At 36.4% G+C, this 16,105-nt stretch overlaps 1 protein-coding gene and 2 non-coding genes across 10 annotated transcripts in view; all 3 read left to right on the top strand.

Moving 5' to 3' along the window:
• The window catches only part of CNOT1 (CCR4-NOT transcription complex subunit 1), a 99,153-nt gene that overhangs the window by 61,220 nt on the left and 21,828 nt on the right, over positions 1–16,105 (top strand). For 4 of the 8 annotated variants that reach the window (XM_049622365.1, XM_049622368.1, XM_049622364.1 and 1 more), the window contains exons 17-29: positions 3,101–3,251; positions 4,441–4,642; positions 5,622–5,768; positions 7,160–7,284; positions 7,719–8,005; positions 9,053–9,131; positions 11,075–11,305; positions 11,619–11,759; positions 12,688–12,867; positions 14,398–14,514; positions 14,850–14,960; positions 15,280–15,357; positions 15,551–15,728. In XM_049622365.1, coding sequence (XP_049478322.1) covers positions 3,101–3,251; positions 4,441–4,642; positions 5,622–5,768; positions 7,160–7,284; positions 7,719–8,005; positions 9,053–9,131; positions 11,075–11,305; positions 11,619–11,759; positions 12,688–12,867; positions 14,398–14,514; positions 14,850–14,960; positions 15,280–15,357; positions 15,551–15,728 — 2,027 coding nt within the window. The remainder of the gene's footprint in view (positions 1–3,100; positions 3,252–4,440; positions 4,643–5,621; positions 5,769–7,159; positions 7,285–7,718; positions 8,006–9,052; positions 9,132–11,074; positions 11,306–11,618; positions 11,760–12,687; positions 12,868–14,397; positions 14,515–14,849; positions 14,961–15,279; positions 15,358–15,550; positions 15,729–16,105) is intronic. The other 4 variants (XM_049622369.1, XM_049622366.1, XM_049622370.1 and 1 more) reach the window with 2 other exon arrangements.
• LOC125916241 (small nucleolar RNA SNORA50) lies at positions 3,553–3,688 on the top strand. The gene has a single exon (XR_007455852.1). It is a non-coding gene; the product is annotated as a small nucleolar RNA SNORA50 (small nucleolar RNA).
• Positions 13,521–13,658, top strand: LOC125916240 (small nucleolar RNA SNORA46). The gene has a single exon (XR_007455851.1). It is a non-coding gene; the product is annotated as a small nucleolar RNA SNORA46 (small nucleolar RNA).

Raw genomic sequence — 16,105 nt, 5'->3', positions numbered from 1 at the left:
AACATTTTTGAAGCTGTCTTTCTTTGTCTTCCTCTCCAGTCCTGTTTTCTTCCGTCTCCCACACAGATCTTGAATTTTATTTTGCCTTGCCTTATTTTTAAAAAATTTACACATGTATATCCCTAACTCAGTGTACTCAATCAAGGAATATTTTGCTTCCTTAGAGTCATAAGACAGTGTTATTGATTGTTATAACCAGAGACAAGTGTGCTGTTGGCACCTCCTGGGTAAAGGCCAGGGATGCTGGTAAACATTTTACAGTGCACAATAGAAACAACACAACAAAGTCCAAAGTGCTAATAGTACAACATTTGAGAAACCCTGCTAAGTTCTTAATGTTCTAAAATTTAAAGTCTAGAGTTTTGACTCTTACATTTATATATTTTAATCTACCTGAAATTAAATAATCATAAATTGAATACTGTAAATTTAAGGGCATATTGAAATTGGATAAAATGTTTTTTTTTGTGTGTGTGTGTAGGGAGGTAGTTTACCTGACTTGGATTTCAGTTTCTTTTGTTGATTAGAAGTACCTGTTTTCTTGAAGAATTTAATGAAATAATTCGTGTAAAGTTTTTAGAATCGTTACTGATAAAAAAATAAATGCCAAAGAAGGAAAGTTCTTCCAATTAATAAATAAGTAATTATGATGGAGTTACAAAATTTAGTGGATGCTGAAAGTAGTGAGTGAATGTTTCAGGAGCAGGGCAGTCAGCTAGTTATAGAGTGTCTCCCCACAAATTAACAAAGGGAAAAGTAGTAATGTTTTATTGAGAAAACTGGCAAATGCCACATTAATTCTTTGATCAAAGTGATCACCAGCTCTCTGTATAATATGCCTCATAATAAAACATGAAGGGCACCTGGCTAGCTCATTCAGTAGAGCATGCGACTCTTGATTTCAAGTTTGTTAGTTTGAACCCCATGTTGGGCATAGAATTACTTGAAAAAATAATGCACTGAGAAGAATATGATGTAACTACTGTGGTAGTCCTGCCATAAATGTATCTAAAATATCAGACAAACTCAAAGTAAGGGACGTTGTATAAAATACATATTTAAAAAAAAATCAACTTGAAGAAGGCAAATAACAGCTGATGAATTTTTTCCGGTTTAAAGAAATTAGGATTGCCTGGGTGGCTCAGTCGGTTAAGTGTTCGACTTCGGCTCAGGTAATGATCTCACAGTTTGTGAGTTTGAGCCCTGCATTGGGGTTGCTGTTGTCAGCTCGGAGCCTGGTGTCTGCTTCAGATTCTGTGTTTCCCTCTCTCTCTGCCTCTCCCATGCTTGCATGCATGCACGCACGCTCGCTCATGCGCGTGCACACTCGAGCGCTCTCTCTCTCTCTCTCTCTCTCTCTCTCTCTCTCTAACATAAACATTAAAAAAATGAAAGAGGGGTGCCTGGGTGGCTCAGTCGGTTAAGCGTCCGACTTCGGCTCAGGTCACGATCTCGCGGTCCGTGAGTTCGAGCCCCGCGTCAGGCTCTGGGCAGATGGCTCAGAGCCTGGAGCCTGTTTCCGATTCTGTGTCTCCCTCTCTCTCTGCCCCTCCCCCGTTCATGCTCTGTCTCTCTCTGTCTCAAAAATAAATAAACGTTAAAAAAAAAATTAAAAAAAAAAATGAAAGAAACTAAAGAGGTGACAGCTCAGTGCAGTGTATTGGATCATGATTCAAGGGTAAAGTACCAGTGAAGTACATAATTGGAACAACTCATATAATTTTTTTTACATTTTTTTTTTTTAAATCTTTACTTTTTCAGAGAGCGAGAGACAAGAGTGTGAGTGGGGGAGGGGCACAGAGAGAGGGAGACACAGTATCCGAAGCGGGCTCCAGGCTCTGAGCTGTCAGCACAGAGCCGGACGTGGGGCTCGAACTCACGAACTGTGAGATCATGACCTGAGCTGAAGTTGGATGCCTAACCGACTATGCCACCCAGGCACCCCAACAATTGATATAATTGTAACATGGCCTGTTTAATTTTATCTGCGTTAAATTTTCTTATTTTTATTATTTCACGTGGTTGTGTAAGAAAATGTCCTTGTTCTTAGGAAATACATAGTGAAGTATTTAGGAATAAAAGATATGTGATGTATCTAACCTTAAAAACTTCATGGAGGAGACAGTAGAAAGAATGGCTAAACAAATAGGGCAAAATGTAACTAACTAGTGGGTGAAGCATTTATGGGAGTTTCTTATAATATTAGCCTCTTCTAAGTTTGAAATTGTGTGAAATATAAGAAAGTTTTTCCAGAATAATATGGAATATTTTAATTAACCATATTTTATCAATCTAATATACCCAGCTTTTAATATTTTAAAATCTGAAAGGATTCATGTCATTAGCTATCTCTGAATTTGAAATCTTAACTATTGGCATCAAGAAGTAAAAGTAGTCACATTTAGAAAAAGAAAACATAAAACTACATTAAATGGGGTGCCTGGGTTGACTCCATTAAGTCTCTAACTCTTGGTTTTGGCTCAGGTTATGATCTCATGGTTTCTGAGTTGGAGCCCCTTTGTAGGGCCCCACCCCAGTGCAAGGGGCTTGATTAGGACTCTCTCCTCCTCTTTCTGCCCTTCCCACGCACACATGTATGCTTTCTCTCTCAAAAAATAAACTTAAAAAAAAAAAAAACATTTAAAAGTTATTAGTTGCACTGTACACAAGGTTTAGTTTCAGAGGTATATATTAGATATCTTTGGGGCACCTGGGTGGCTTAGTTGGTTAAGTGTCCAAATCTTGATTTGACCTCAGGTCATGATCCCAAGGTCATCAGATCAAGTCCCACATCAGGTTCCATGATGAGCATGGAGCCTGCTTAGGATTCTCTCTCCTCCCCCCCCTCCATCCCTCTTCCCCACTTGTGCATGTGCACTCTATCTCTAAAATAGAATTAAAAAAAAAAAAAGTAATTAAAGATCTCCAAGAGAGAGCTGTGCTCAGAAAATCCTAGTGATTAGTGATGGATCCAAAGACGTGGGGTATGGTGGAAATGTAGCCATATGTTCTAGCAGGTTTTCTTTATTAGAAAATCAGGTTTGTTTATATAGGTGTTCCAAGGAGTAGCAAGTGATATTTTTCACTCTTCTGTCTTTAGAAGTGTTTCTCAGGAGTTATCAGAAACCATCCTCACCATGGTAGCCAATTGCAGTAATGTTATGAATAAAGCCAGACAGCCACCACCTGGAGTTATGCCAAAAGGACGTCCTCCTAGTGCTAGCAGCTTAGATGCCATTTCTCCTGTTCAGGTAAGTGAATGCTACAACTGGCATGTCTGCATTTGTTCATAGACTTGGAATAGAATAAACTTCTACATCATTAGTAATCTACTCAAAGGAAAATTTGTCTGACTTTATTACCTTTTAGACACCTGCATGTCTAGCATCCACTGTTACATTTTAAAGGAGATCTATAAATAGGCAACGTAGTTGAGGATAGACTTTAATCATTAAATAGAACCTGTCTCTGAGAGGAAAGAGACAAGACAGCTTCTTTAGGTAAATGGTAAGGGCTTCTTTTTAAAATAAGAATAACTTAGACTTGAGAAATAAGCACTGCCTTTGAACCTGATGTGTCTTGTTTGTAGCTTCACGGGCCAAGCAACAGTGCTAGAGCATAAGGACTTGTTATAACTGGGGCTCTTCAGCTCTCAACTGAACTGCTCTTTTAAAAACAAGGTACATTTAAGTTACTCCCTGACACCAACCACCCCCCTTCTCTCTGGGAGCAACATACTCTACTTCTGTTTTCATCTGCATTGATTGGCAGATTGGGGTTTAAGAAAAAAAGAATGTTTAGTAATTCTTCAATGGCCGCTTTATAAAAGGCATTTATGTACCATTTCTGTAGTCATAAAGGTCTGAAATAATGCCACGAACCAAGGAGCTCGGAAGTGCAGTTATTAGATACTTTAAAAGATGTTGTGGTGAATAGCATACCTTGTTTTTTGTTTGCTTTAAATTAGAGCTGATCTCCTCCAACCCTTAAGATCCTCAAATTTTGAGTAGATTTATTTGTTTTGAGTGGAAGATTTATTTCTAATTGCTAAGCTTTTATTGTGTTGGAAGTTAAATAATGTAGTTCGAGAGATTGTTTCTGTTGTAAAGGGGCTTGTTGGAAATTTTAAAGGCCTAATGTAACAGTTGTCCTGTGTGTTTAGTGCTATGGCTGCAGGGCAGTTCGTCTTAAAACATTAACTCTTGAAGTTCCTTATCCCTCACATTATGGCTCTGGTACTTTGGCGGAGGCTAATAACTCTTTAAACCTTCTCTATGATATAGTAAGAACAATGTCTGGCACACTTGATGTCGGGATTTAGTTATGATTGCTTGGGGTTTTGTAATTTATTAAGCATATGAAGAGCTAAAGATTTCTTGTGTCATAAATCTGCATGTGCTTGAAGTATGTTTAATACATTTTTATAATGTTTTTCTTTAGATTGACCCTCTTGGTGGAATGGCATCTCTTAGTATAGGTGGTTCAGCTGCCCCTCACACCCAGAGTATGCAGGGTTTTCCTCCAAATTTGGGTTCTGCATTCAGTACCCCTCAGTCACCAGCAAAAGCATTTCCACCCCTTTCAACCCCAAACCAGACAACTGCATTCAGTGGTATTGGAGGACTTTCATCACAGCTTCCAGGTAAGTGGGGTGGCGGATGGAAGTGCAGATCATTTGTAAGTTTCATTGTGCTTTAGTGTGTAGTAAGGTGTTTGGAGTCATTGTGATAAAATGAAAGCTGTTTAAATTGTGAAGGTTACTTCAACCTTCACAGCTGGGAAGAGAAAACTATACTATTACAATATTAATTCATTCACATTGTAAGGATCCTGTATTACCAAATGATAGTATAAACAGTAACAAGTGTGCTAATCACATATTCTGCAAGCTTTATAAATTACAGTTAGTATAATAAAAAAAATCTTTTATGTATGAGATTCAGGTATATGTTCTGCTTCATTCTACCTCACCTACCTTGACAGTGATGGTAAATCCCTTTTCAGTTTTTTCCAGATTATTTTAGCTTTGAACTTTTCTGTTGAAGTAACGGTCACATCCCACCCCCACCCCTCAGCCCCACCTCTGTAATTTGTTTGTCTTAAGGTATCTGCATTTTGACTCTGTAACCTAATTAACACTGCTGTTATGTGGTTCTAGCCCTGATTGTTGATTTAAGTCAGAGTTACTTCGGTAAAAGCTTCTTAGCAAAGTCCTAACTTAAGTTCTGTTTGCTAGAGTTGAGGAATAGGGAAGGCCTCCTGGCTCATGTTAACTGGAATATAGTAGCAAGAAATTGATTTTCAGTCATCGGGAGAAGCAAGCCAGTTCCCCTTTACTTTTACTACCTTATGTATCATACCACATATGAGAATGTACAGTTAAGGATTTGTGTATTAATATCTTATTAAGAATATAAATACATGAATAATTCTAAAAGCTGAAGAAATTCTGGCATTGTCCATTTTCATCTCTTTATTCGTTCAGTTTCTCTGTAAAATTAAATAGACATTGTGAGGGAATTAAGAAAGACCCGGACTTTTAAAATAAGAACCTGTATCTCTGATGTAAATTCAAGAATATGAATAATGATAAGACTTCTGGCTGCCTTCCTTCTTTCTAGTAGGTGGTCTTGGCACAGGCAGCCTGACTGGTATAGGAACTGGGGCTCTCGGACTCCCTGCAGTGAATAACGACCCTTTTGTACAGAGGAAACTGGGCACCTCTGGACTGAACCAGCCTACATTCCAGCAGAGTAAGATGAAACCTTGTAAGTGGTAGTGTTGTCTGTGATTGTGAAGTATGACTGATGCACATAAAGCTTTTTAGATTTCCAATTTGTTCTTCCTAGATTTATGGACGGCCCAGAGTTATGTGGACAAAAACGTTGACTTCTTTTAATATATTGTTAGTAGGGCCATATGTTGATGTGCCTTCTATATCAGTGGGAATTAATTTATGAACTTGATTTATTAAAATAAGAAACTGAGGTATCACTCCACCTTTGATCGGATTGCTAGAACAGTATGATGGTTAATAAGAAGTAGCATCCTTTAGGATCATTAGTCTACAAGTAAGAAATACAGTAAAAAGAAGACTTAGCAGTTTAAATATATGTATATAAATATTATATTTATTATAAATATGTGTTGGTGGTGTGGTGGTCTTCGTTTTTGGTTTTGTTTTTTTAAACAAATCAAGAGCAGCCATGAGAATTTCAGATTCTTCTTTCAGGTTGGTAGTTTATAAAGCAGTTTATTTTAATATTAAAGCTTTATGATCTATATAGCATTATATATAATAAATATCACCATATATATGATGTAACTTGGAAAACAGCTTTTAAAGTTTTACCTCCTTAGTAAGGTAATTTTCAAAGTCAGAAGTCTTCTTTGTAAATACATAAGTATCATTTACTTACAAATACCCGTCTCGTTGGGACTAAATAGTCATTGTACAGGATTTGAAATTATACCAGTTGACTTGAAAATGTTAGTGTGGAAGGCTTGTCTGAATGTTAATGTTTTGTAGCATGCTTTGTGTTTACATCAGTGTGTCATGCACATGCATTGATAATTCCTAGATGTCATTTTTTAAAAAATAAAACATTTTAAAAATGTTTATTTTTTTGAGAGAGCTGGGAGAGAGCGAATGCAAATGGGGGAGGGGGAGAGAGAGGGGGAGAGAAAGAATCCCGAGGAGGCTTTGTGTTGTAAGCGCACAGCCCCACATGGGGCTCGATCACATGAACTTGTGATATAGTGACCTGAGCTAAAACCAAGAAGTCGAATGCTTAACCGATTGAGCCACCAAGGTGCCCCAGATGTCACTTTTATTAAAAAGTAGTAAAAGACTTGTTAACGTCAAGTGAGGTGGTATTAAGGGTAAGTGCATTGTGAATTTGAATGTAGTGGACTTTCACAGGTTGATAAAGCCTGATGAAGAAAATACTAAGGTAGAACTATAGTTGTAAGGCAATTTTGTTAAAATCTTTTTTATGTAGTTAAAATACTTGAATACTGAACCTTGGCCACTTAATAATTTCTTCATTTTCTCCCTTAAAATGAAAACTATATTATTCTCTTTGGCTTTCTGTGTGTCTCATGGGGTAGTGGGGAAAGAGCTTAAATGCCCAGTGGGTTGCCTTTCTGTTTGTTACAGCGGACTTGTCTCAGGTGTGGCCAGAGGCAAATCAGCACTTTAGTAAAGAGATAGATGATGAAGCAAACAGCTATTTTCAGAGAATATATAATCATCCACCACATCCAACTATGTCTGTTGATGAGGTGAGTGTCTAGGATGTTCCTATACGTTATGGTTTATGTAAATCTTAAATAAATGCCCTTTTCAAAGAGTTTGGAAATTCAGCTGATCGTGTTATGATATGTCTGTGTACCATTTCAGATCTTAACATTCATCTCAAGCTCAAGTGTTTTGTTAAATGCTTTGCCTGACGGTTCTTTTTGAAAATATTTTAAGTATATTTATTTTTTCTACACCTGACACAGGGCTATAACCCCCTGTGGGAGAGGTCATGACCCCCAAATCAAGAGTCGCATGCTCTTCCAACTGAGGCAGACAGGCGCCCTCCTCCCCTGCTTTAAAAAAAAGATTTTATTTTTAAATTATATTATTCTTTTTAACAATTCTTTGAGAACTCTTTGAAGAATGCTTTTCATAATAGTTTCCTTTATGAATGTTTTTGTCTTGTTTTTCCTAGGTATTAGAAATGTTACAGAGGTTTAAAGACTCTACCATAAAGAGGGAACGAGAAGTATTTAACTGTATGTTGAGGAACTTATTTGAAGAATATCGGTTTTTCCCCCAATACCCTGATAAAGAGTTACATATAACTGCCTGCTTGTTTGGTGGGATAATCGAAAAAGGACTGGTCACTTACATGGCACTAGGTCTGGCCCTGCGATATGTTCTTGAAGCCTTACGCAAGCCTTTTGGATCCAAAATGTATTATTTTGGGATTGCTGCACTAGATAGATTTAAAAATAGGTGAGTGAATAGGTTTCCTATGAAGCATCTCTTTTTTAGTGTAAGAAATAATAACTATCATATACAACCTAGTTCTTGCCATGCCCCATCATTATATATATCTTAACAGTATAAAGTTGAAGAGGAAGAAGTGAAAACAATTCATTACAGTTATGAAATAAATGGTAGGAAAAGTATAAACTGAAATACTTTTTTGTTGATTATTGAGGGCTAAGTCATTGTTTTATATTACAGTTCTTTGAATTTGACAAAATTTATACAGTTATGTAACTGCTGTCACAATCAAGATACTGAATATTTGTATCACTCCCAAGCAATTCTCTTGTTTTGCCTTTGTACAAGTTCACCTTCCCCCATCTTTGACCCCTGGCAGTCACTAATCTGCTTTCTCTCTAGTTTTTCCGGTACACGGTGTGTGTGAGTCTAACTTGTTACAATTACTACCCATCTTTTGAAATTAATCTGTATTACTGCATGTTTCAGTACTTGTTCCTTGTCATAGCTGGATACTATTCCATTGTATGGATTAACTCTGAATTGTTTCTCCATTTTTTGGTTAACATTTGGAGTTGTTCTGGGTAGCAGTTTTAGTGGCTCATTGTAATTGTAACTGAAAATAGGACCTTTAAAAAAGATACTGTTTCCTTTCTTTTTCTTTTTTTTTTTAAGTTTATTTATTTATTTTGAGAGAGAGAGAGAGAGAGAGAGAGAGAGAGGATCTGAAGTGGGCTCTGCACTGACCACAGTGAATCCAAAGTGGGGCTTGAACTCTCGAACCCTGAGATCATGACCTGAACCAAAGTCAGATGCTTAACTGACTGAGCTACACAGGTGCCCCATAGATACTGTTTTCTGATGTAAAAAGAGTGAAATTCATCAATATTTCTCTCTACTTCTGTGTTCTTTGGCATTCTCTTCAAATAAGGTGTTTCCAAGGTAGAATGAGGACAGTGGCTTAGACTAGCATTTGGAAAAAAATTTGTTAATTGTGCTGCTTCTGTTCTTACATGAAAAGAATGAATGAATGAATGAATATTTTATTGGCAGATTGAAGGACTATCCCCAGTATTGTCAGCACTTGGCTTCTATCAGTCACTTTATGCAATTTCCACATCATTTACAGGAGGTAAGTGTGTCTGATACCTCAAATCTGTCTAATAGTTGGAGAGTTTATTTTAATTTGATTTTGGGTTTGCTGGGACTGGCATTGAGATTTCTTAATGATTGGCATGTTATAAGCATACATATTTTTGGTGCTCATTAGGCAGCTTAATGATAGGTCATGAAAAAAAATGTCATTCTTGGATTATCTTTTCTAAGCAGTGGTTTTGCTTCATTTAATGAAAGGCTTTTATCAGGTACTTAAGCCTGATAATGCTGTTGAAGTATAGACATCTTTTACTATTATTAAGAATTCCTGCCTGATTCTATAAAGTATTTGGAGTGGGAATCTTGGATAAAAATAAATAAAGATGTTCCTTTGATCTAAATGTTAATATGAGCCAGAGCTGTTTCATATAAGACTAAGACAAGTGTTTCTTGAAACTACAGCCTGCTTGTGGCACCTGGCTGCTTCAGTCAGTAGAGCATGTGACTCTTGCTCTCTGGATCGTGAGTTCAAGCTCCATGTTAGGTGTACAGATTACTTAAAAAAAAAAAAAAAATACAGCCTTCTTAACCACCTGCTTAGAGTCCTTTCATATACTTGTTTAAAAGGAGAGAGGTAGTCCTTGAGGAAATGGACCTGGAGATTTTAGTTTTAAGCCATTTTACATGATTTGTCAACTATTGTTTTAGTAAGTGATTTTAGGTTAATTGGCTAATATTATTCATACCTTTGTCTTGGCTTTAGTCAAAGTCTACTCCCAGAGAACAAGAAAATTGATTAATTTTTATTGTTATTTTACATGAAGCTGAAAAATGGCTTTATAACATCATATTTTAAGGAATCAGATCAGAATTTGAACCTACTTTTAATTTTTATTAGAATCTAGTCCAGTGTTTTCTACCTCGTGCTGCTGGGTTTGTTTGTAGGAGGCCAGGGTTTTTGTGTTGGCTTAACCTAGGAGACCTATGGAGTGACAGGTGTGAGTGTTACTTATTCATCTGAGGGGGATGGGAGAATATGCCAGGATTGTAATACTGAAAACTATACAGGAAAGCAGAGTTTTGTAAAGCTAAGATGAGAAGTCAGAGGCTTACCACAGTAAAATGTGTTTGGAATTCAGAGGTGGGAATATAGACCTTAGGTAAGTGGAGACCAGGAGAGGGGCATGGGCATGATCACAGAAAACAGTGGTCCCCACCACCCCTTGTAACAAGACAGCGAGAGAGAGAGAGAGAGAGAGAGAGAGAGAGAGAGAGAGAGAGAGGTAATTGTTTTCATTTGTGTACTTTAAGACGCTATACTTTATTCAGAGACTGTCTTACTTGAAAATCTCCTTTTTTGAATAAAGTTATCATATACCTAGATAGTAGTTTTTGTTTTGTTCAGGCATGGACCGCTGGAAATAGGATCAGGATCCCTATGTCAGTTTGCTAATTTGTATGGAGAAAGGTCAAATGGTCTGAAATGGAAAAAAAGTTTGCTGTCTTGCTTATTACCTTCTAGAACTGACTTGCCTTTCTACAGTGTGTTTGTTTTGTAGTGATAGCTTTGCTGAGAGATAATTCACATTACCATGTATTTTTTAGGCCTTAGATTTCTCATCAGTGTTCATTAAAAGGGATCAGTTTATTGTACAAATTTAAAAATGTTAAGGTTTATATATATTAAGGGATTTACGGAGGTATATATGCAAGCATTGGTGGGTGTTTTGCTAGACTAGTTCTCATAAATTTTTTAAGACACATTAATATTTTACTTCCTAAAGAGCCCCTGGTATCCACTTACATATATTACGTGTAGAAATATGGACCAAAATGGGGCAAGGAGTAAGGGTTATAGATGAGCCAGAAGAGTCTTCTGAAATGATTTTTCCCTTGCTAGAAGTCAGGGGAGTATAATTCAGAATTTTCAGTTTTTGTTAAGAACTCTTTTAATGTGTTTCCATCTCCCTACCCCTGTAGTATATTGAGTATGGACAGCAGTCTAGAGATCCTCCTGTGAAAATGCAGGGCTCTATCACAACCCCTGGAAGTATTGCACTGGCTCAGGCCCAGGCTCAGGCCCAGGTTCCAGCAAAAGCTCCCCTTGCTGGTCAGGTTAGCACGATGGTAACCACCTCAACAACCACCACTGTTGCTAAAACGGTTACAGTCACCAGGCCAACCGGAGTCAGCTTTAAGAAAGATGTGCCAGTAAGTAGATCTTTTTTCTTTTCTCGGATTTGTTATGTTGTAAATGTATCTAGGAGTGAGCGTGTGTTTTAATTTTATTATAAACAGCACATGCCTAGTAAAGTATAAAGATGAACATTTCTCCCTTTGTATCTCCCCCAGATTTCCCAGAGGCAGGCACTATTAACAGTTCAACATGTATTCTTGCCAACAGTTCCAATGCACAGCCATATATACCATGTATATGTTTTATATTAAATATGTATACATTTTCCCCTGGGATTTGTCAAACAGGTATTTCAGTTCATTTATTTTATGTACTTTGTGTTTTTAGCCTTCTATTAATACTACAAATATAGATACGTTGCTTGTGGCCACAGATCAAACTGAGAGAATTGTAGAGCCCCCAGAAAATATCCAAGAGAAAATTGCTTTTATCTTCAATAATCTCTCACAGTCGAATATGACACAAAAGGTGAGCATGATATAATAGTTTATATATCATTGCGAATGCTATCTATTTTATCCCTAGTGGGTTGGGGGATTTCTGCACCTTTTTAAATACTCAGTTTACTTTAAAGATTTAAAGATTGAAGTAATAGAATCAAAGCAAAGGGAATACAGATATACAATTAGTGGCTGTGGTTTTTGTAGCCATTAAATAGTACTAGTTTTGTGGTGAGTTTTACAGGCTTTTGAAGTAAACTACATGATCTCATCATGATGGAACATGTCATTTGTACCTCATCACAACTCATGTCCTCCCAGAGACCATTCAGAGCTATTATTAGGTGCTTAGTAACTGAGGTAGACCTTGTGCAGAGCATAAGAAGAGATTCTTCTCTTTCAAGATTATATAATAACGCATTGGAAATGCCTGTTTTAGCCTGTAAGATTAGCCTAAACAAGTAGGTTTTGAGATATTATGTATGTACCATCTTTCAAAATCCCACCAGAATTGATTATGAGTAAAATAAGTCTTTAGTGTCCTTTTGGAAGAGAAATTTCAAACTTTAGAGATGATTCCTGGAGATAGAAATTTAGGAAAATATGGTTCTGGTGTTAAGTCTGTTAACAGTAGGCTGTACATTAGCAATATATGCAAGTTTGATCAAATTGAGAGTTGGGTAAGGTGAGGGTGAGGGACTTAAAGTTGAAAGGAACCATAGATGTTTTAGTCGTAGTCACCCACAGTTTGAGAGATGATTGACTTTGTACTCACAAGAATTTAATATATTATACTTCATAGCATATGTCTCATGTGGGGGGAGATGAAACATGGGGCTTTAGCATCTAATTTTGCAAGGAGCCACATGGTATAGGATTGTTTACATAGAAGAAACACAAAGCTGTATTTTATCATCTTTTAACCGTGTACTTCCTGTGTCATATTGATTGGCTAGGTTGAAGAACTAAAGGAAACTGTGAAGGAAGAATTTATGCCTTGGGTTTCACAATACCTGGTTATGAAGAGAGTCAGTATTGAGCCAAACTTTCACAGCCTCTATTCAAACTTCCTTGACACGCTGAAGAACCCTGAATTTAATAAGATGGTTCTGAATGAGACCTACAGAAACATCAAAGTAAAATTTAGTTCTTCTATTCCTTTTCATTACTGTTTTGAATTTGGAAATACTTGATTGTACAAGCAAAATTTTGGGGGGAGGTATTTATTGGCTGTTTTTTCTCTAAGTTATCTAGGGTTTGTTTCAGATACGGAACTAAATTTCACAAAGAATTTCATGAAGATCCACTCTATACTGTTTACTTTGAAAGTAGCTATACTATTCTAAATTTGTTTTCATCATTTCATGCATGGTTTTAATTCTTGATCCTCTGTTTATGTTTTCAACTTGCTTTTAATTTGTAATATGCTCTTAGCTCTAGTCCCTCACTTTTGTTTTTTTTTTTAAATAGTCTTCTAGAAATCTATTGTATGGATGTTTATTGCTAATGGATATTTAGGTTGTTAATAACTTTAACTGTTACAAAGACAATGCTCCAGTAAGTCTTTTATGTCTTCTTAAGTGCCACATATCTTTAGACTCTCGACTTATTTGTAGGATAGCTGTTTTAAGGATTCTCAGCAGTTTAGAGTCAAAATTTTCCTAATGTGCTAACGCTTGTTTCATGAAATTAGGTATTTTATTTCTCAGGAGGAATAACATTTCAAGAAAACCTATCATATAGCTGTAATCATTCTTTGATGAATGATTTGGGCATTGGCTTAGGAACCAGCACTATATTTAAACCTGTGGATGGAAATTTTTCCCATTCCTGGTTATGCTGTAGTGCAAAATAATTCCTGGCTCTTTGTGTTGCACAGCTGACTTTGTGCCATTCTGCTGTTGATCTGTAGAGTTAAGGAACGTAACTATACTCCCTTTTTGTTTTTTGTTTTTTTTTTAATCTGATGGCAATGATGATTGGGATATAAAAGTTTCTACATATTCTGGAGCAAAATTTCAAGATTCTTTTAAACAAATTTAAATTACAACTTTAAATTTATAGCCATAAATTAAGAAGTAATATGTAGTAGATGGATGTATATGCTTGCCCCAAAACACACTCATGTGATGTTTCTGTCCCCCTTAGGAAAGTAAGAACTACAGAATTAATGAAATAGATAGGTAATTAAATCTAGATTTAAATCCAGAAATTTTAAAGGAAGCACTTTAGCATTATTATAATGTATTTCAGAAAGTTATTTTAGTTCTCTCTAGAGATACATAGTGACCTGGATAATACTAAAAGGTTGTAGTAGATACTGCGATCTTGGTTACATTTCTTCATATGCTTGTTGTCTTGAAGGCCTTAGAACCGTAGCTTTAATCATCATTTGAATTGAATTTTGCTCTTCAAAATAGATTTGCATTTGGGTGCCTGCTTCAAACCTAGCTAAAAATTTCAGTTTTAAAATACTTTTCTGTAGGACTATACATGACCTCTTAACCTTGTATAGTTACACTCTAATAATATGGAGTAGATCTACTTTGGGGTATGTTCTCAGAATTGACGTCTTGTTTTTAATGTTGGATGAAAGGGAATTCTCAAACATTCAGTTGAGAATTTTTTCTTAAACTTATTTTCTATATTTCTTAATCCTATACCAGGTGCTCCTGACCTCTGATAAAGCTGCAGCCAATTTTTCAGATCGTTCTTTGCTGAAGAATTTGGGACATTGGCTAGGAATGATCACATTAGCTAAAAATAAACCCATCTTACACACTGTGAGTTCCAGCCAGAGGTTCATGTAAAAATTGAGAATGTTCATATAGCATATTATGTCTAAAAGTCTTGACTGTATTTGGGACTGTTTTAATGATTTTGGGTGTTTGTAAGAGTTTAGCCCATGTTTTGAATCTGTAATTGCATGCTCATGATTCTGTATTGTTGAGCACAAAGAAGCCAGTAAGGTCTGGTTGTCACCCTTTTTTTGTAAGGCAAGGGTCATATTATATTGATTCCTGATTTGGGAATGAGTTTGCAAAATACCTTTCTTTGGTGCTTTGTGAGGGGTTTTGAAGTATATTCCCAGCTTTTAAAAATATTTTTCTTATTCTAGGACTTGGATGTAAAATCTTTGCTGCTAGAGGCTTATGTTAAAGGACAACAAGAGTTGCTCTATGTAGTGCCCTTTGTTGCCAAAGTCTTAGAATCTAGCATTCGCAGTGTGGTGAGTAGATTTTAATATTTTATTGATGGTTAATCTGTAAGAGTTCGTCTGTTTCAGCAAAAGGGTACGAGATTATATCCTTAGTTCTGAATATAGAGCTAGTTCAGTCTTTCTCAGGGAAACTCGGATTTCCAGTGTGAGAGATTAAGGTAGCATCATTTAATAACTCTAATTTTAATGGATGTTTTTGGGTTTTGATGGTTTTCTAAATTATGATATAGATTATTATGGGCACACAGGTATAAGTGCCTAAGTATTTTAAATAATGCGAATTAAAGAATGATTTGGGGACCAACTTAACATAATAGCTTTTCTTTAGGTTTTTAGGCCACCCAACCCCTGGACGATGGCAATTATGAATGTATTGGCAGAGCTACATCAGGAACATGACTTAAAGGTACATTTGTTGCTGCTTTATCCTTTGAAACTTCCTTAATCCTTCACATTATTAAAATTTACAGGAAAGGCGGAGAATTGCAGGGGGCGGGGGGTGGGGGGAAGAAGCACTGTAACAATTGGATGAGAATAGTATATATCGTGAATAAAACTACATTTTTGTTTTCAAAATTCCAATAATTTGAATTATGCAGTTAAACTTGAAGTTTGAGATTGAGGTCCTCTGCAAGAACCTTGCATTAGACATCAATGAGCTAAAACCTGGAAACCTCCTAAAGGATAAAGATCGCCTAAAGAACTTAGATGAGCAACTCTCTGCTCCAAAGAAAGATGTCAAGCAGCCAGAAGAGCTCCCTCCCATCACAACCACAAGTAAGTGTGATAATTAGCCTTCTGCTTTACCAGAATTTTCTTAAATGGTACATCTTTATGCATGTAGCAAGTTCTAATTTTCCACGTAATGTGTTGAAATTTTGTATACTTTTTGGTGAGCCATCTGAATTATTAAGGAAAAGTTAGTAATGTCTAGGTATTGTCTTCAGTTCCAGAATTCATCTGGGTAATTCTTAATGGTATTCTTAACTAAGTATCATTAATCCTATCCCAACTAAGCCGGCTGATTCTTTAGAGTGTTTGAGATCAGAAAGAACTGCATGGCACGGTGGGCCTGTGTTACTCCTCACATGGTAGCCAGACTACCAGCTAGACCTGCCCAGGGGGCGGATTATTATATGTGGATCATAGATTGG

Source organism: Panthera uncia (genome assembly GCF_023721935.1).
Source record: "Panthera uncia isolate 11264 chromosome E2 unlocalized genomic scaffold, Puncia_PCG_1.0 HiC_scaffold_19, whole genome shotgun sequence".
Taxonomy (NCBI): domain Eukaryota; kingdom Metazoa; phylum Chordata; class Mammalia; order Carnivora; family Felidae; genus Panthera; species Panthera uncia.
The sequence above is the reverse complement of the archived record's forward strand: the minus strand, read 5'-3'. Positions and strand labels throughout refer to the sequence as shown.